The 19,475-nt window shown below is 41.0% G+C and overlaps 2 protein-coding genes across 3 annotated transcripts; one reads left to right on the forward strand and one right to left on the reverse strand.

Moving 5' to 3' along the window:
• Nucleotides 1-4,661: 4,661 nt before the first annotated feature.
• Nucleotides 4,662-9,387, forward strand: etsrp (ETS1-related protein). 2 transcript variants are annotated; one of them, XM_012856905.3, is made up of 8 exons: nt 4,662-4,789; nt 4,939-5,029; nt 6,222-6,341; nt 6,428-6,502; nt 6,591-6,743; nt 6,832-7,083; nt 7,191-7,309; nt 8,606-9,387. In XM_012856905.3, exons 2-8 carry the CDS (start codon nt 4,948-4,950, stop codon nt 8,879-8,881), a joined length of 1,077 nt encoding a protein of 358 aa, XP_012712359.2. In that variant the 5' UTR covers nt 4,662-4,789; nt 4,939-4,947; the 3' UTR covers nt 8,882-9,387. The 2 variants fall into 2 exon arrangements, with proteins under 2 accessions (XP_012712359.2, XP_021168864.2); XM_021313189.2 differs by having other exon boundaries at nt 6,255-6,341.
• A 3,253-nt stretch (nt 9,388-12,640) lies between these two features.
• Nucleotides 12,641-15,924, reverse strand: pycard (PYD and CARD domain containing). Its single transcript, XM_036135534.1, has 3 exons — nt 15,539-15,924; nt 14,155-14,208; nt 12,641-12,983 (listed from the first exon to the last, which is right to left on the reverse strand). The coding sequence occupies exons 1-3, from the start codon at nt 15,783-15,785 to the stop codon at nt 12,724-12,726; spliced, it is 561 nt and encodes a 186-aa protein (XP_035991427.1). The 5' UTR covers nt 15,786-15,924; the 3' UTR covers nt 12,641-12,723.
• Between the last annotated feature and the right edge of the window lie 3,551 nt (nt 15,925-19,475).

Consider the following 19,475-nt stretch of genomic DNA (forward strand, 5'->3'; position numbering starts at 1 on the left):
CAAACCGATCCAACAGGAATGTTAAAGGGTGGAAGTTTCAGGGATGAAAATAGTGGGGATGACGCAGTTAATTATGACAGTTAATTAACCAATCAGACCTCAGTTTGAGCAGAATATATATATATATATATATATATATATATATATATATATATATATATATATATATATATATATATATATATATATATATATATATATATATATATATCCTGTATCTTCTAATAAATAAGAAAATAAAGAAAATAAAAAACATATTGAAGAATGTATGGATTTAATTTTGCGCATCGTGTTTTCTCTGCGCAGCCGTGTCTGCAGTTTATAGAAGCTGTTTTTAATGTTATCTTTAAATTACTGAATAAGACGTGTTGCTTTGAGCCTTTTTCTCCTGGTTTCAGGGGGACATGTCCTCTGCTGTCCCCCAGATTCCTGCGCTCACGCGTTCTGCTGCTTAATCGCTTGTTGTGGAACTTTATCCCTCATGTCTCCTTCTCCCAATCACGACTCCTGTCTGCGCACGACTTCTGCGCCGCCGCACTTTTCCAGATGCAAGCCTTCCCCCGTGCGTGCGCGCGTCTCTCTGCGTCTGTGTGTGCGCATGTGCGTGTGCGTGCGCGCAACAGAATGAGCGACTGTTTGTTTACTCAGGTCTCCGGACTCGGCCTTATCTGCAGCAGCCACTCACGCTGTGATTTCAGACTTTCTTCAGCAGCTCTTGGTGTGTGTGTGTGGGGTGTGTGGGGGGGGGGGGGGGGCGTTTACGGGCCATTGTTTTGTCAAATGGTTTTTAAAGATACAGAGATTTTTTTTTCTTTCTGTTCTTGGCCTCCACCTCATTATAAAGAGCTCTGATTTCAAACAGGCTGATCTCCACCCAGCGCTCAGGCTGCAGCGAGACAATCAGGAGCTGAACCGTGTTAAAGCCATCCGCGCACAATGGAGACCTGTAATAACAGAGTCGGCCTGCTTTCATGATTTAATCTGCACCCAAACTCCAAACCAACCGCTTTCTCCATAACAGAAAATAAGAATCAGGCTCAATCCTGAAAACTAAAACAAACTGCATGAGAGGTCAAACTAGCGAGGAATCACCGTCAGATGTAGAAAACTCAAGAAAATCATCAAGAAAAAAATATGTAATAAACCAGAAATGTTCCCTGACATGTTCCTCTGGTCAGGAGGCATCAACAAAATACAAATGAGAGACAACAGTTGGCGAAATAAATTCATAAAGGACATTTAAAATTAACTTTGTGAAAACTTTAACAGACGTCACTCAAAAAAGTGAACAGGGGCAGTGGTCCTCTCTATGTTACCATTTAATTTAGTTATCACATAAAAATGTGTTAATTGGGTTAAAAACAAATAACTATATCATGTTTTCTACAGAAAGAAAATCAATTCAACCAATTTAATCAATTTAATTTAATACATAGGTGCTGCTGACACCTTTTCAGTTACTTTGGGTTTATTTTACTTTGCTTGTTTGATTTTTTTATTTAATTTTTTGACAAATGATTAAATTTGATGAAATTATACATTATCACCGGACATGAAAAAGTAAAAGGTGCAACTTTAGCAGCACAAAAATACATTTACCTGCATTGGTTTAGTTAAAAACCTGGACTGAGATTATTTAAAATACACAATTAATACTCTTCAGTCTGTCTTTTTATCTATGAATGCAGGAGCTTCCAGATTAAGGTAACCAAGCATGAATAACAATGCTGATCTGGAACTCTGCAGCGTGAATAACAATGACCCAGCAGGCTGTAGAGTTATGGCCCCAAAAAATAAGAAAAAATAAGAGAAAAACTTAAATAAATACTCAGTTTGAACCAAGTTTGTTTTCTGTTCTCATAATGAATAAAAATGTGATTAAAACTGATTAGACGTTGATGCGTCAGTCAAGTTTTCTCTTCATCTCAAATCTTTATTCCAAAACCAAAATATCAGAACGTCTGTTTTTATTATATAAAAAAGGAGAAATCTCTGTAAGTAATTTTTGATCCCAGGATCATTTTTCACCTAACGGTCCTGATGGCGACAAATCATTGAAAAAGCTGTTTAATATGTTTCATAAAACTCAAACTGAGTGTTAAATAATCTTTAGTCTCTGCTTGCAATAAAACCATGTGGCCAGAACGATGTCATGACATGATTCTTATTTTTACTCAGTGTCAACATTTAAACAATAGCTGTAAATAAGTTATAAATTATACATTTATAACACATTCACAAACTATAGAGGGAAGAATCAGCAGCAGAAGTTAAACTAAGTCAAACCTTCACTTTTCTCACCATCCCTTTGACTTACATGACAGTATTTTGCTTTTTAAAAATAAAAAACAAGAAAAAAACAGCAAAGACGCGATGAATGGGAGAATCAGCTCAAATCACTGATAACTAAACTTCACTTTTAGATTTGTTTCCCACATGTTTCTGTATTTTTTTTTATATATTTAAATGGTGACTCAGACTCTCTTAAATCCTCGTTACACCTTTTACCCTAAATCAGGTTTTATATGTCAAGCCACCCGTTTTCAGAAGCTGTTCCAAACTTTTACCAGAGCGGTTTAGTGTTCATTCATCTGAAAATAAAGTCTTTGAGGCATCACAGAGGTCATTTATACACAGCATTAAATGTTTAGGACCAAGCACAGAACCCTGGTTCTCCACAGCTTTCCTATCAGACTAAACAGTTAATGTTACATGTAAATGTAACTCTACAGCTTTTTCCTCATTGTCTATGGTGTCAGAGGGCTTTTTCAGTTATTAAACAGTTCAAAACTAGATTTCACATTTTTCTCTATTAACAGAAATCCTTGTAAATATGTCACCAGCATTCAGAGTTGGTCACTTGAGGTATTTTACATGTTAGACATAATCAGATGGAGTCCATGAAAGTTGTGGAACGTCTCTTTAAACAGAATCTGTGAATTCAGGCTGGGCAATATGTTGAGATTTTAAATATATCGAGCTTAAAAGAAAAAGATAGATAAGATGAGACTATATTGTTTATATCGAGATGGTCCATGTTACCCCTAGTGGAGGAGTTCAAGTATCTTGGGGTCTTGTTCAGGAATGAGGGGAAGATGGAGCGGGAGATCGACAGGCGGATTGGTGCAGCGTCTGCTGTGAAGCGGGCGCTGTACCGATCCGTTGTGGTGAAGAGAGAGCTGAGCCAAAAGGCGAAGCTCTCGATTTACCGGTCGATCTACGTTCCTACCCTCATCTATGGCCACGAGCTTTGGGTCGTGACCTAAAGAACGAGATCCCGGATACAAGCGGCTGAAATGAGTTTTCTCCGTAGTGTGTCTGGGCTCTCCCTTAGAGATAGGGTGAGGAGCTCAGTCATCCGGGGAGGACTCAGAGTAGAGCCGCTGCTCCTCCACGTCCAGAGGAGCCAGTTGAGGTGGCTCGGGCATCTGGTCAGGATGCCTCCTGGACGCCTCCCTGGTGAGGTGTTCCGGGCACGTCCCACCGGGAGGAGGCCCAGGGGAAGACCCAGGACACGCTGGAGGGACTATGTCTCTCTGCTGGGAACGCCTTGGGATTCCTCCTGAGGAGCTGGCCCAAGTGGCTGGAGAGAGGGACGTCTGGGCCTCCCTACTGAAGCTGCTGCCCCCGCCACCCGATAAGCAGGAGAAAAAGAAGAAGAGGTCTATGTTGCGTTATATTTATACTTTTATGTACTCCACTGAGTTATTTTTCAGCTGTTTCACATATTTATCTACTGCTGTTTGTTAAAAAATGTGCCTGTGAGACATTTTGGATAAAGCTGTGATTCCGAGACGCCTTTTTACGATTTCTTAATGAAAAGTAAAACATATGGAGAAAAATATTGACATTGAGCCTAAACATATACATTTACATATACAACAACATATCGCTTTTCTTCCATGTCGATCAGCCCTACTGTGAATCATACACCAGCTTTAAAGACAACAGTTTATGCGTTGCACAACACATAGGGCCCATCCATCCATCTCAATAAAGGAACAAGCAAACAATCAATATGAAAGTAGTTTGGGACACAACTCAGAGAACTTTTCTCCAAGGCCTTGTGCCACCCTCAGACAGGACGGCGCCCTGGGCGGTGAGCCTTATTAATGCTCCATGTGTGAACAATAGTAGAAGTTTCTTTTTGGTATGCTGTTGTAAACCTATTTTTCACCTTTTCCCTCGTTCCTAACCAGAGACCCCGCCCAAAAGCTCCGTGAAGCCTCCACTCTGACAGTTTTCCACAAAACTTTAATAATCTGAATATTCTCAACACAAATTCCGCTTTTTTTTGTCTGATTTATACAATATGAGGCAGAACAATTTGGTTTAAATCGCATTTATTGTTAAAACAAGCCCTACAGTGTTCCTAATTTAAGTGTTTTTTTCCATGTTACGTTTTCCCCACTTCTTCCTCGGTGGTAAAATATTATATTTATTACTATAAAAACATTTAGAAACATTTTAACGGTCTTCAGATGCTTGTGGCGGATCTTTTATGAATGAATGTTGGTCTCTGGTCCATGTGGGGGTGGGGCGGCTGTAGGGGGGGGGGGGGGGGTGACGTAAACAAACCCAGGATCCGCAGGTCACGACGCACCGCAGACACGCGCCCCGCCCACGCGCCGCCGCGCACTTATAAGCGGGCCCGGAGCCCACCGACCCTCCGACACACCGACCACCAGCCCGAGAGCTCCGCTTCCGCCGCAGCAGGACCTTCTTTCTGGCGAAGTTTTGGGAACATTAGACGTGGAGACGCGCAGAGGGAGAGAAGCTGAGATTAAAGGTGGGTTCCGCTGCGTTTTTCCTCCTCATCCATCCATTCCTGACCCGGACTGATGCTCCTGAGCCCACACAGAACATTTTCACTCTTTCTACGTCTGCTTTGATTATTTCTGAGAATAAAAGTTATATTTTATGTTTTTCTGCCCGCAGAAAGAGGAGATGGAGGTTTGCCACACCGGATTCTTCACGGAGGACTTCAGCACGCAGGAAGTGCCCGCAGGCTTCGACTTTGCGTCTTATGGTGAGTTCAGATGTTGCTGATTCCTCTCAGAGGAGGAGGAGGAGGAGGAGGGGGAGGAGGGGGGCTTTCTGCCTGTTTATCTGAGGTGTTTCCTCTGAGGCCGAGCAGCTGAAGGACGCAGGAAACGTGTCCACAGACTGTGTCATCACATCTGTCAGAGGCTCCTGGGTGAGACCCTGACCCAGGCGGAGGTGGCCAGAGACGGGGGAGAAGCTGGGTGGCCAGGCCAAAGACTCGCTCCATGGTTCACTCCCGTCTCTGTCTTCCCTAATCCTTTCCTCCAGATTTCCTCCTCCAACAGATTTAGAGTTCTCCCTCCTCCTCTTCCTCCTCCCATCTCTCCATCACTGCTCTGTCACACTCCCTCTGCAGGCGTTTCCTCCCCCTCCCTGCAGCGCTTCCTCACTGCCCTGTCCATCCACTGAGCTGAAGGTTCATGTCATTAACACGCTAACCCATCCCACGTTTCCTGCTGCTGATGAGAGCCCAGCTTGGAAGAACCTCCGGCCTCACGGTTCTGATTTAGGACGCGGGCTTACTCGACTTGTCAGGTGCAGAAACAGCCAAACATGCTGTAAAAATTCTATATAATGATTGTTTCTGCCTCTTACCATAAATAAAACACAAAATCACCACGCAGGCTCATTTGAAACGTTATTGGCGCTATCAGCATCATCTCTGATCCTGACTTGGTGTTTCATGTGCCACCATGGGGGTCCAAAGAGCGCTTCAGGAGCCAGGATTTTAGATAGAGGCTTTACTTTACTTTAAAAAGTGTTTGGCAGCTTCATATACATTTTTTAAGCTGTTCCTTCCCTGAACTATTATTTTTTCTGTTGACCAATAGAGATGCACAAATCCACCAGCCAGCGATCGGCTCTGATCTGCAGCATCAGTACGGAGACGTTTCATTAATTCATGGGTATTCCCTCTTTTCTGGTCAATGTTTAAACATTTAGCTGTAATGTTTCACTCTGGGCGCGTCGTAATCAATAAAAACCGGGGTCATCAGGTCAGGCCTTAAACTAATCGGTATTGGCCGGTAAAGCGTGATCGGTGCGTCTGGACCTGAAAGCAGGAGAGATGAGCCTGAGGAATCTGATTAATTTGCTTCCTAACCAGCACCTGCTCAGCCTCCTCCATCCCTCTAACCTCGCTGCCTCCCTCTGTCTGCGTTGTGTTTGACCTCCAGACTGCCGTGGTGAAGACCTGTCTTTTCTGTTAGACAGCAGAGCTTTTGGGCAGCAGCAGTACGCGGCGGACAGCAGCTACCCAGAACCGCCTAAAGCTCAGAACCCGTATGACGCCAAAGGTAAAACCTCCAGACGCCTCACACTAAGGTTTCTACTCTCATCCTGCTGTGGACTTCCCTCTAATTGGGATCATCTTCTTCCTCAGTTGGTACCGCCGATGCCGGGCTTTTCAACTTGGACTCACACCCTGACTTTAACTGGTGGGCCTCCTACCCACACGGTGAGACGGGGACTCCTGCTGTGTGCAAAATGACTCCCAGGATGTTTTTTTTTTTTTCTGGTTTTGTGACTGTCTCCATCATCCACAGACGGGCCGACTCTGGACCAGTCCCAAACTGGATACCAGGAGTCTCAGCAGACGTACCAGAACCTGGTGCCTCAGGCCCCCGGACAGTTCAGCCCGGCGCTGGGGAGCAGCCACAGCCCGTTTCTGACCGAAAAAGGATCAAACACATTACAGAGTAAGACGTTGGGCCCAAACAGATAAACCCAGGCCTCCCTCAGTCTCAGCGCTCCTCTCTAACTTCGGGTCTTTCTGTGTTTTCCCAGATAAAACGGACCAGAGTTTCTACGACTCAGACGGACACAGGCAGACTTCATCCTTCTGGTCCGAGTATCCATCTCCCAGCTTCACCTCTCCTCCACTTCACCCTCCTCCTCCTCCTCCTCCTGCATCCTGCGCCTCAAACCCCAGCACTCAGCAAACAGAGCACTACTGCCCCCGTGTGGTCAAGCGGAAGAACGCACACCTCCAGAGGCCGGAGAGGGAGGGCCAGATAACGGGAATGTCAGCATATCCAGGTCTGACAAATCAGAAAAAACACGTTCTGAATAATTCAAAATTAGTGCTTATTTCAGATGAATTGAGTGTAAAAAAATATATATATATTTCTCCCTGGATTGTTCAGGTTCTGGTCCCATTCAGCTATGGCAGTTTTTACTGGAACTCCTTCTGGACTCTGCCTGCAGAACGTTTATCTCCTGGACGGGAGACGGCTGGGAGTTCAAGATGTCTGACCCCACCGAGGTGAGGAACGCTCTGGTTTCAGGTCGAGAACCTCTTCTCTCTTTAGAACGTGAAAAAACTTCAGGTTCTAATGCCAGATTTATTCATGAAGCAGTTTACAAGAGCAAAGGTCAGCAAAGTTCTGCACAAAGACAACTGCAAATAACTGTACAATTAAAATAGAGAAATAAAACACAGACAAGTTTAAAATAGACAAACAAGATAGTTGAAAACAGCAAAAATAGTTAAACATGTTTTAAAAAATCTGTTTAAAGAACTGAGATAATGGAGGAAAAGTCAGGCAGTGGTGAAAAATCAAGATTTTTAAGTATTTCTGTAGGAGAAACACTTTAGTCAACCTGTTATAAAATAATCTGAGGGGAAAATGTCAGACGAAACAAAAATTGTTGCTTAAAGAATAAAAAAAAATTAGAGCAACATGTTTTTGTTTCAAGCTGTTATCATCCCCCATAAAAGTTGGTTTTATTTAAAAACATTTAACCAAAGTTTTAACCATTAATCAAATTGGTAAACTTTTGTTTATTAATTAAATTTGCATTTTTTTTTTATGGACAGATAAGGTGAAACTAAAATACCTACATTTACAGAATGTTAATGGAAAAACAGCATCCTGCGATATATGATGGGCGGAAATAAAAAAAATACACAAACTGGTTGATAAATGTATTAATTGATTAAAATCCAAAACAGAAACATTTGTCTCGAATCCTTTCATTCCTGCTTTTTGCCATTTTGTGCATTCCTCTTCCACCTATAGGCCTAACCTTTACATTTCTGTTAATTTCTCACGCTCGTAAGGGATTTCTCATCATTTATGGAGATACTTAATCATAAACAATTATCTCCTTAATTTACTATTTTTTAAACGATTGATATTACACACTGTTTTCTGTTGTCCTGGTTCTAATCCGGATCGATGTCAGTGACTGCACACACTCAGGCTGCTGAATGTTTCCCTCCGTCCATTGACACAGTTTATCATCAGCGCCACATAAAACTGGCTCATCAACATACATATGGGAATCTGCACCAAGACACCAATAAAGAAACTAGTTAACATCTAAATAAATTGGGTCATAAATAAAGCATTGCTGTAAAACTGTCTTAATTATGCTAATTCATAATTTCTTCATAGTTTTTACAGGTTAGAAGATTATTTGACAGGATTTTACCCTCTTTTAAACATACCGACCATGATAATGCACAGTTGCACTCTAATTGTTCATTTTCTATGCTTTAAAATAATTCCTTAGTTACTTGTTGATGTTAAAGTCTAACTTTTTATCGTTGCTACAGGTGGCCAAACGCTGGGGTCAGTGTAAGAACAAACCAAAGATGAACTACGAGAAGCTGAGCCGCGGCCTGCGTTACTACTACCACAAAAACATCATCCACAAGACGGCGGGCAAGCGCTACGTCTACCGCTTCGTCTGTGACATGCAAGGCATGCTGGGAAAGACGGCGCAGGAGGTCCTGAGCAGCCTGAACATCCTGCCCACGAACGCAGAGACGTGGCCGTCCCCGGGCGGAGCTGCGGCCGAGCAGAGCAGCGGGGCGTGGGGGTCCCAGTAGGCCGAGGGTCCCTGGGAGGGTTAGGATCCAGGCAGCTGGGAGCCACAGGAACTCTGCTGAGTCCGGACCGTCCTCAGAGGCTGAATCTGTTTCAGGGAATGTAAAGATGCTGCATTTCAGGAAGGAAGACTAGCAGAAACAGACATTTCTACAATGCAGTCTTTTTTTTTTTGGCTAAAAGAAAAATACATTTCATGTAAAATGTTTTAAACCTAGGGAGCGGTGCAGCCCAGGAAGCAGCCATTTAAAGCACTACAGATGTTACAGATTGGGTCTGAAACGCCTTTTCACTTGGTGCATGTCTAAGAACAAAAGTGTAAATATTGTTTAAAGACTACTTTGTAGAGTTTTGTGCATTTATTTTATTTTTATTGTTATTTTTTGATACAAAGCTCATTTCTACCTCCTTTGCTACTGAGAAATATTAACAGGTGTTTAGTTCAGACACTGCCAGGGAAGGTTTTTATTGGTCTCTGTGTAAATAAAACTAGGTGCAGAAAAAATGAGTGACGTTATATTTCTGGAACACTAGGTGTCACTGATGCTTCCTGTTATTTATATTAATTTTTAATTTTTTAATTTTTATTTTTTTTACATGAACTTTATTCTTAACAAGTAGTTATAGTAACAACAAAATCACTATACATTAGGTGAGAACATTTCTGCATGTATATCACACCCCATTATAACAAAGAAAACGGTCTAATAGAAATCATATTATTGTTTTTTTTATATAATCAAAAATAAGGTCTATTGATATTAATATAAACATTTTCATAAAACTAGACTTCTATCAGAGATCAGGCCATCTGTGTTCAATAACCAAAAGCTAATCAAAAAAAAGAAGAATTATATACAATTAAAATATTTTGAATTAATAAAATAAACACTAGGATGAATAAAGTGTAGAGAAATAAATCTAATTATTTAAATGATATACAGAGATAAGTAATATTTTTTACTACAATCAACACCAACCACAGCATTAGTGGCCTTTCTCGATACGGCAGCCCCAGAGGGACATTAAACACGCCAGAACTGCAGCATAATTTACACAAAACACAATCCGTCTGCTACATTAGGTAACATCCCTGTTTCTGTAGCAACAGTGAGGAAAAATAAAAGGAACAAAACAAAACGGAGTCAATATTGCACAACTGCCAGGAAACAATGCGACAAGAAAAAAAAAACAATAATAATAATATTAATAATAACCCCTACAGAACACTCGGATCTACATTTCACACCCTTTACAAGTGCAAGAAACATCGACACAACAAAGTCTACCACTCCAGCTTTACTAATAAAATACACACCCCTTTAACTTAGATTAATAGCCTATATACTTATTGATGATATAACATTTTCTACATTATCATATACAGTATGTACCTAATTTCAGCTGCCACAAGTTTTTGCCTGCAAAACAACTGAATCAAATTTTATTTATATCGCTCCAATTCACAACTCATATCATCTCAAGGCATTTTACAAAGTTAGATTGAAAATTAAACCTGTTTAAATATGGGATTTAAATTTAATGTCCTGGTCAAAAATAACACCAAAGCTTTTTACTTTTACTACCAGAGGCCAATTTAATGCCATCCAGATTAAAATGATTAAGATGAAGTTGATTTTATTAAAACAATAAACTCCTTTCCAATAATATAACTTTAGAGGTTAGTAGACTTCATAAAATCAGATCCATTTGGTGGATCTAATCGCTTCATCTTAATCAGACTTTCCTCTTCAAGGTCTGTGTTTATTCTAATAAATTGATATTTTTACCACAATTTACTGTAGGCCTGATGCTAATTTGATTAATGTTTCAGGTTGTTAAAAAGAACCTGTGAGAAGCAAATGTATCTCCATTTAATAAGAAATATGCAGGAAGTCTTTACTTTTGCTCTGATGGACTAATGAAACTCAAAGATCATCAACTTCAAACACAATTAAAGTAAAATCAAGAGTTGATAAAAATGTTTGCTGAAAAAGCTGTAAAAGCTTTGCACATTTAAATTAGGTTAGAAAAGGGATTTATTTTAGATTCTTTATGTGTGTGCTATATTTATTTACAGTGATATGAGTTTCTTAACCAAACCAATGTAACCCAGGAATATGAGGCTAATGTGCACCAACAACATTTATGCTGTTACAGCTGAGCTTTCACTGCATGTTGTTGAAATAATTGTTGGTTTGCTTGATGCAAACCAGAAATGCATCCATCCATCCGTCCATCCATCCATCCATCCATCCATCCATCCATCCATCCTCCATCCATCCATCCATCTCTCCATCCATCCATCCATCCATCCATCCATCCATCCATCCATCCATCCTCCATCCATCCATCCATCTCTCCATCCATCCATCCATCCATTATCTATAAAAACTTGTCCTTTGTGGGGTCTTGAGTGGTGCTGGTGCCTATCTCCAGCATTCCCAGAAATGCATATTAGATGTTATTACAATCCTAACCACAATGTCAGCGTGTACAGCATCACAATCACAAAGGACTGCATAGATGCAATCTTTGGTGGGAAATGAAATTCATGCTCTGCATATCTCTAGTATGTATATTTGGCCAGTCACATGGACTCTTTAAGGCCACACCAGGTGAATTTACTCAGTGGCTGTGATGCTAAAGCTAGTGGAGTGGGCTTGGACCATTATTTAATGATAATGATGGATTATTTTGATAGATATTGCAGTTTTCAGCTTTAGTATCACAAATGCTTCCCTGAAATCATCATCTAACACAAATATTTAGTTTGTAGTTGCTCAACATGTGGAGGAAAATGGACCAATGAGAGTCTAGGGAGCTACTCTGGGTCTGAAAAACTAAAATCAGAGTTAGGATTACAAACTCAGCTGTGAGGAGAAGCCTTTACAGACAGAATGTGCTGCTAACATCTGCAGGACGCTCGTTGTTTCTCAGACACTCCCATCCAAAGACGACTTCAGGAACAGATTCCCTGAGACGACAGGATGAAACTACTACATGGGTTCGATGACAGGACCGTTGGATTTGGGATCCGTTCTTGTGAGGCTGGAGAATTCTGGAAAGAGACTTTCTGAACAAATGAGAGCAGGATGGACCTGGATCAGACATCAGGGCAGCTCATGTTAATGGTGGTTCTGGTGGGGTTCTGGTTCTGGTTCAGGCCTGAACCGCTCTCACAGAAACTGGACTCTCCTCTCTACCGATGATGGATGCTGATGATAACATGAGGTTGATAGACACTCCTGATCTGCTCAGGTTCTAACAAAATGTCTCCAAACTACTGACGAGGAGACACAGAAGATCCTGACGGCTAAAACCTGGAAACTTCTCATATAACCAAGTCAAGCCAGTGGTTTAAATCCAGCTGAGGGTGCCGGTCGTCTACTGAGGAAAATAAAAGGGACAATTCGTCAGAAAATGCAGATGTCTGCAGGAGAGGCTCTGCAGAGCATCTGCTGTGCTGACGTCTGAGAATCAGACTTTAATCAGTCGTTGTAAATGAAATTAAACACTAAGTTGGACAGCTTTAGTGTAGTTGTCCTGAACCCAATGGAGCCCTGAAATGTCTGGGATTCTTCTGGATTCACTGAACCTCCCTGACTGATGCAGAGACATTACATATTTCATGTAATTTACCATTAAATACCAGGAAATTGATTGGTGAATGGTAAACTTTAACAGCTTAACTCTTATATCTGGTCTGACATGAGCTTTGCTGAAGTGGGTCTCAGACATCAGGAAAAATCACTAAAACAAACAAGTCAAACTTTTTTTATTCAATTACAAGAAATTTGTCTTGATTCTCTGTCTAAAATTAATTTGATTTCCCACCCAGGATTTATTTCCCCATGAGGTCTTTAATGAGGAAAGGTTCTAGTTCCTCCAGGATTTCGTAGAAGACATCTTTGCAGCGTTTGCTGGCCTTCAACGGTCCTCTGTAGAGCGCTCTCATCTTGGCCTGACAGGTGGGTAGGGCGCTGATTTCATCGTAAGTTTCATCTTGCATAATTTTGGCTTTTAACAGCTTGTCCAAAATGGGTGCAATGCTGGTCACGCTCTGGACCAGCTCAACCATGTGTTGGTCCACAAAGTGCTCCTCTGAGGAAAAAACAGAATAGAAGCTGTTTAGTCACAGAAAGCCACGTTACTGTACAATATTCACTTTTACATGTACGCATGATGCTCTGAGAAATTCACATGTTAACTGTATATATAGTTGAATTTCTCGGTTTAACGTGTGGCTCTAGAGCTCCTCCATTTTTCCTCTAAAATACCAAGTTCTGGGAATTTCTTTGGTTCTAGGAGGCGGGAATATCAAGGCTAACATGGACCTACAGACACACAAAGTCAGAGCGAATTATTCAACAGGAAGCGAAGTTAAAGCAACAGTAAAGCCTGTCGACTGGTTTCCAGGGTTTAAAGACTTTGGTGCCACTCCTAACAAATTTATGCGTCTTTACTTATAAATAAAATTTATGAATAAATCGAGCCTAACTGTTTAGCTGAACCGACGGCTGCGTTAGGTCCAAACTGAATCCAGATCAGCGGGAATTTATCTGTTGCAGCTATGCAAAAACTAACAACACTGCAGCTCAAAATGTTTTTCAGGCAGAGAAGAAACCTGAGACTAATTTATGGCATCATCAGAAGCGTAAAAACTAAAAAAAAAAACTAAACAGTTTATTTCATGTTAAGAATGAAGACGCAGAAAAGTTCAAAGCAACGTCTGAGGATAGAAAACATTTGATTTTAACTTTATCAACTGCAAAAAAATTAAAAAAGAAAATAAAAGTTTATTAAAGGAAATGTTTATAATCTCATGAACTCTGACCGGGTTTTTCTTTTTGCTATGTGGAGATAATCTTCTGCTGTAACAACGTTTTTCAGTAGATAATGATTAACTAGACACTAAATTATGTTAACTCATTTGTTAATAACAGACGCCATCAGTCAGGATGGTTGTTTAGTATTCAGTTTAACATTTATCTACTTGTTTCCTTTATAAATAAAATTAAAGCAGAACCAATCACCTTCGCCAGAAGCAGCGTCTGGGGATCGTAAACTTTCCTGTTTAGCCTCTTTGGCTGCAGAAAATAAAATAAAAAATGCTATGTGGAGATAATCAGTGTTTTTAAGGTGATAATGATTCATTAGAAACTTTTTTATTACACGTTAATAACAGAGACCATCAGTCAGGATGGTTGTTTGCATTCAGTTTAACATTTATTTATTTATTTCCTTTTTAAAATAAAAAAGCTGAGACACTCACCTTCACCGGAAGCACCACCTTGGTATGGAAAACCTGCCTTTTTAGCCGCTTCGGCTGCAAAAAAATCCAAAAAACAACACAGGAAAATATCAGTTTATGAGATCAAAACCAAATTCACAGTCCTGGCCCGGTTCTGAGGACTACAGTAACTTTGCAGAATGGACATCGGTTTGGATCATTAACACAGGCGTGGCGTTTTAATCAAATGATCTGCAGCTTTAAACATTTAAGCCGATTCACCAACATGGACCCATTAGCTGTTGTTTCCGTAGCATTTCAGAACCAGCGTTATGGTTCTGTTGGGCTTTTTAGCACCTAAACATGGCGGCTGCTGCTTGGATACAGGTGATGTGGATTTCTACCCAGGACAACAAGCCACTGGGGGCGTCAGGAGGATATTTAAACGTTAATGCACCCAGTATGAGCGAGAAAACACCACAGATGGCTGATGATGCTCGTGTTGGTTTATTTCTGTCTGAGCTGCATTTGAACGCCTCTCAATAGTTTACATGTTTGACAGATTACAGACACTCAGGATTATTCTACACTGATAATCTAGCAGATTATTCAAAATACAACGGAGCCCTTTGTTGCACCATTTGTGTGTGTGTGTGTGTGTGTGTGTGGGGGGGGGGGTAGAGACATTCAAACACTTCACGCCTTTGAATTAAAACTTGCAAAGACAAAGATGCATTTTTCTCTTGATTAACAAATGAGTGGTATGCTCGCTTAATTGATAATTACTCATATCCACTACAATCCCATTCATATAGCTTTAAATATAACCTTTTAAATCTATAAACCTGGATCCATAACATTTCTTATAAGTGATACTTTAGTATCTTATCCCGGCCTTATTGTGGGTCTAGTGGCTCGGTTCGGTTCGGTGTGGGGAAGCAGCTGATTGGCTCTCAGGGCGCCATTTATACGTGAAGCTTCCCTGTTAAACTTCGCAGAGGTGGTTCTGGACGGGTAGCTCGGACTGACAGATGAAGCTGTCGAGATGCGCTGTCCCCAAATCAGCGGCACTTCCGGATTAGTCACCAACTAAACTGTTCAGATTGTCCAGTTTTCCCCAAGAGAGAAGAGGAAACACTGACATTCAGCCCTAAATGTCTCATTTTAGGCTTTTATTTCATGCTTCCTCCTGTATTTACTGAGTCGGAGGAAAGACGTCTGGATCTGGATCAACAGCGCTGAAAGTGAAAGTAAAAAAAACTAAGCGCGCTGTTTCAACTTCTGTGAAATGACTGAGATCGCAGAGAAAAGGACATAATGTCATAACCTGAAGATAAAACATGAAATGACCTGAACTGTTCTGAGACCTCGGCCAGGATCAGAACCTGGAGGACATAATGGATCCAGATGTTGCGGAGATTCTTACCCAGTTCGTCCGCCGCTCCATGGCAGCGGATCTCTCTGAGGATCTCATCGGCCACCAGCAGAACCTTCTTCTCGGTATAAACTGACACCATGACATCTGCAACGTCCAGAAAGCCTTTCCCCTCCACCTGGCTCGTTTTCACACCATCCTTTCGCTCCAGGAGTTCGTCGCGGAACTTCTGGAAGTTGGCATCCTTCAGGTCCTCCAGAATGTCCCGTAAAACCTTTTTGGGGGTTTTTGGAGCCATTTCTCATAAAAATTAAAAAGCTGGACGAAAAACGCACGCAAGCCGGACGAATGAAAGTAAATTTTCCTTAACAAATTCAAACTTTCGTCTTCTGTATCTCACGGTGGATCCACACCGCGGTTGGATCCACCCTGTTGCACTTCCGCCCCCTTGAGGCCAAACCTTGTGCCTACATTGAAATTTCTATTAAGAATCACAGAGCCCTTGTAAAACCCCAAATTTTTATTATTCATAACAAAAAGTAAAAAAAAAATGCAACTTTGGAATGTAGGATATCTAAATGTGAAATGTTGCATTTATTACAGCTATAGATTTCAAAAAGCTTATTCAGAATTAATGGATATAAAGCAGGCTACCATTATTTTGATAGCTATAGCCAATCAGAAAAAGACTAAATAAACCCCAATAACAGATTATAAAACAACATTTTATACCAGTAATGATAATTTTGTCTTTTTTTTTTCCCATTATCTATTTCCTGTTGGCAACACTTTTTTGGATATAATCCACATGCTTCACAGAGACGTTGTATAAAAGTCTAACCTATTACTCTCTAACAGACATAAACAGTCGTGTTTCTGTAGTGAAGGTATCAAGGGCCTAGATTTAGATTTAACTTCCTGTTGCCAGCATGGGCCCCAAGAAGAATCCGTCCTTGGAGGATTTTGAGGAGATAAGGAAGGCGTTGGATTTTCTTTCTGGAGAGACCTCGGCCATCCGACTCCAGCAAAAGTCCATTCTGGACTTAGTTGAAGAGGTGAAGGCTTAGCGACTGCTTACGAGGAGAAAGGCAAGCGGATCGCTGTTCTGGAGAACTGAGTGGCAGATTTGGAACAGAACACCAGCATAAGTGATGTAATCATCACCGGACTGCGTGTCAAGCCCCGCTCCTACGCCAGCGCGGTGCCAGGCCCTGTCCGGGGACTCCGTCACCCGGCGTGACGGAGTCCACGCAGGAACAGGTGGCGTCTTTCCTCTTTGGATCAGTAGCTGATATCAACTTAGAGTTATGTTACCTTACGATACGGTTTGATATGAACGTCGTTGGCGGACGTTCGCTGAACGTAGAGATGTTGTTTCATATCTACGTTGTGCAAACATCCAGCTGATGGCGTTTAACCAATGGCCATGTTTGGCAGACGTTGTCTGAACGTTTAATATTTACTGGAAAGGTTCACATACATTGCTACATTACCTGTTCTTCATGTGTTCACAGGAGAACCTTCAGATGAACTTCAGCCACCACTAGTTTTACAGAAGTAAGCTTTTTGAAAACATAAGTAGACAAGACAAAAATAATTTTAATAAAATAATTAATTTTGTACAGAATGTAGACCATCAGTGACTTAGAACATCTTAGAAATGGTCGGGTTTGACTTGTCTCTGCGACCCTTGGAGTGCTTCCGATGATCTGGGATGGCAGCCTGAACTTCCAAGTCAAACAGAATCTGGACCGTTTTTTTTTACTTTCAGCCCCTAAAAATCTGAATTACATACAATACGCAAATACGTCATGTTTACGTCAGGCGCACATGCGCACTGGGGTCAGTTTGCCACATTTGGAATAACTTCAGCCTGACAAGCGATAATATGCACATTGATGAATGGTTGTACTGGAACTGTAATTTCCCTCTGGGATTATTAAAGTATTTTTTATTCTGATTCTGATTAGATTATTAATCGGCATAAACCGGCCCTCTCATCCAGATTACAATTTCATTCAGATTGAGTTTAAGATCCTTTAGCTATCAGGCTCCTCTCCTGTGGAACCAACTCCCAGTTTTGGTCCGTGAGGCAGACACCCTGTCTACTTTTAAGACTAATCTTAAAACTTTCCTTTGTGACAAAGCTTCTAGTCAGAGTGGCTCATGTTACCCTGAGCTACCTCTATAGTTATGCTGCTATAGGCTTAGGCTACTGGAGGACATCAGGGTCTATTTCTCTCTCTCTGCTGAGTTCTCCTACTGCTCTCCATTCTGCATTGTTTGTTGTTATTTCAGCTATTAACTTTTTGTTCTCTGTCATTTTTCTCTTCATAGAAGGTACACCTGGTCTGGTGATCTGTTAGCTGTGACGTCACCAGAGGAGGCAGATCATCCACTATTACCATCTAACATAGAAAGTACTCCTGGATCAATGTGTGCTTCTGGTTTCGTCCAGCTTCTGTCTGGTTTGGCGCTTCATAGATGAGGTGTTCAAATGCTGTTGGGAAATGTAGTTTTTGCATCAGAGCAACTTAATTATAAAAGTCTCCATTAGAAATAAAAGTTATCTGAACTCAGCAAATCACGCTTGTTTCGGTTGCTCCCAGTTTGCAATAAATCAGATTTATTTTCTTCTTTAAAACATTTTTTCATCAGTTTCCCATCTGATCAGAATAATATTAATGAAAAATGTTTCATTGTCCCAGGTCTGCAGAAATGTGTTGTTACGGTCAAGAAATGCAGATGTAATAAGTGATCAAAGATGAAGACTTTTCTGCAAGTACAGCTGGGATCCTTATTCCTCTTGTAGAACAAAATGTTCATTTTAGCAGCAGGCCGAACTTCCTGAAGGCCCCGTGGAAGCTCCTCCTTCAGTTTTGTTACAAACCCAGCTGCACTTCCCACATCTGCAGATAGATCTGCTGAGTCTGAACTTCCACTCTGGCGTGTCACAAATCACCACGTTGCTCCACCTGCAGAGCGGCATGGCGGTTGTGTAACATGACTTCCACTGCTGGCTCCTGCATGAAGGAGGTGGTGTCAACAGTGTGTAAATCTGTGGTTGGAAGCATGAAGGTGGGGCTTCCGATCAGAGGTCATGTGATCAGCAGCTTGGTACACCTTGTTCTGCATGTTGACTCTATTGTAGCAAAGTGGGCTGGATCAGGAATGCTGAACACATCTGACTGTAAAACCAAGCAGTAGAAAGCAGCCAAAGTCCGAAGATAAATTCTGAAAGACCTTAAAAAAACTTCAGATTCAGAACACTTTAAAGGGTTTTGCTGCTTTGGAGCAAAATATAAAGAAACAAACACTGAATGGGATGTTGTCTCTGATGACGTCAAACAGCATGAACTATTCCTTCTGTTGTTGAGATTATATCCAAGTCACCTCACTGCAGGTATGATGTGTTTAAGAGGAGAAACAGGAAGTAACTTTATGTTTGCGTGCAATATTAGTAAGTAATAAATAGCAACAGACCTAATAAATTTCCCAGGACCACAAACGAGAACCACTGCAGCAGAAACACATTATTACTGTTAAAAAAGCATATATGTAAAATCCTATATAATAATAACAATAATACAGGATAATATTGACAATAATTGTTATCATTAATACTATAGAACAGCCCACATGCTTTTGTGTATAATTTAATCAACACTGGGGCTCTATGTTCTCCAGCTTTTCATGATCCATCTAAGTTATGTCCCTTCCTAGCTGTGCTGGACAAATTAAGCCCATTTCTCTTCCCACTTAAAAGGGGCTGATTTACAGGATTAAGCCATCTGCATCCTTTGGATGTTGTCCTGAGTTTTCAATTAGTTTTTTTTTTTTTTTTTGTAACTCGGGTCCATCCAGTGTGATGCCTAAATCTTTTAAACATGCGGTTGGTCAACCTCTGCTGAACAGGGGGGGACTGGATCCCTCTGTTTATTGGAGTTTAGACCTGTCTCACTGTTTTGTCCAAATTCCAAGAAAAGAT

Source organism: Fundulus heteroclitus, chromosome 3 (genome assembly GCF_011125445.2).
Source record: "Fundulus heteroclitus isolate FHET01 chromosome 3, MU-UCD_Fhet_4.1, whole genome shotgun sequence".
NCBI lineage: Eukaryota > Metazoa > Chordata > Actinopteri > Cyprinodontiformes > Fundulidae > Fundulus > Fundulus heteroclitus.

What these genes read in the sequence shown, in the direction of transcription:
- etsrp (XM_012856905.3), top strand. Translation starts at nt 4,948, where the DNA reads ATGGAGGTTTGCCACACCGGATTCTTCACGGAGGACTTCAGCACGCAG. An exon ending in GTGGGCCTCCTACCCACACG is followed by an intron (nt 6,503 to 6,590) that starts GTGAGACGGGGA and finishes CATCATCCACAG; the next exon opens with ACGGGCCGACTCTGGACCAG. An exon ending in AGGATCAAACACATTACAGA is followed by an intron (nt 6,744 to 6,831) that starts GTAAGACGTTGG and finishes GTGTTTTCCCAG; the next exon opens with ATAAAACGGACCAGAGTTTC.
- pycard (XM_036135534.1), bottom strand. Translation starts at nt 15,785, where the DNA reads ATGGCTCCAAAAACCCCCAAAAAGGTTTTACGGGACATTCTGGAGGAC. An exon ending in TGGAGCGGCGGACGAACTGG is followed by an intron (nt 14,209 to 15,538) that starts GTAAGAATCTCC and finishes ATTTTTTTGCAG; the next exon opens with CCGAAGCGGCTAAAAAGGCA. An exon ending in AGGTGGTGCTTCCGGTGAAG is followed by an intron (nt 12,984 to 14,154) that starts GTGAGTGTCTCA and finishes TTTTTTCCTCAG; the next exon opens with AGGAGCACTTTGTGGACCAA.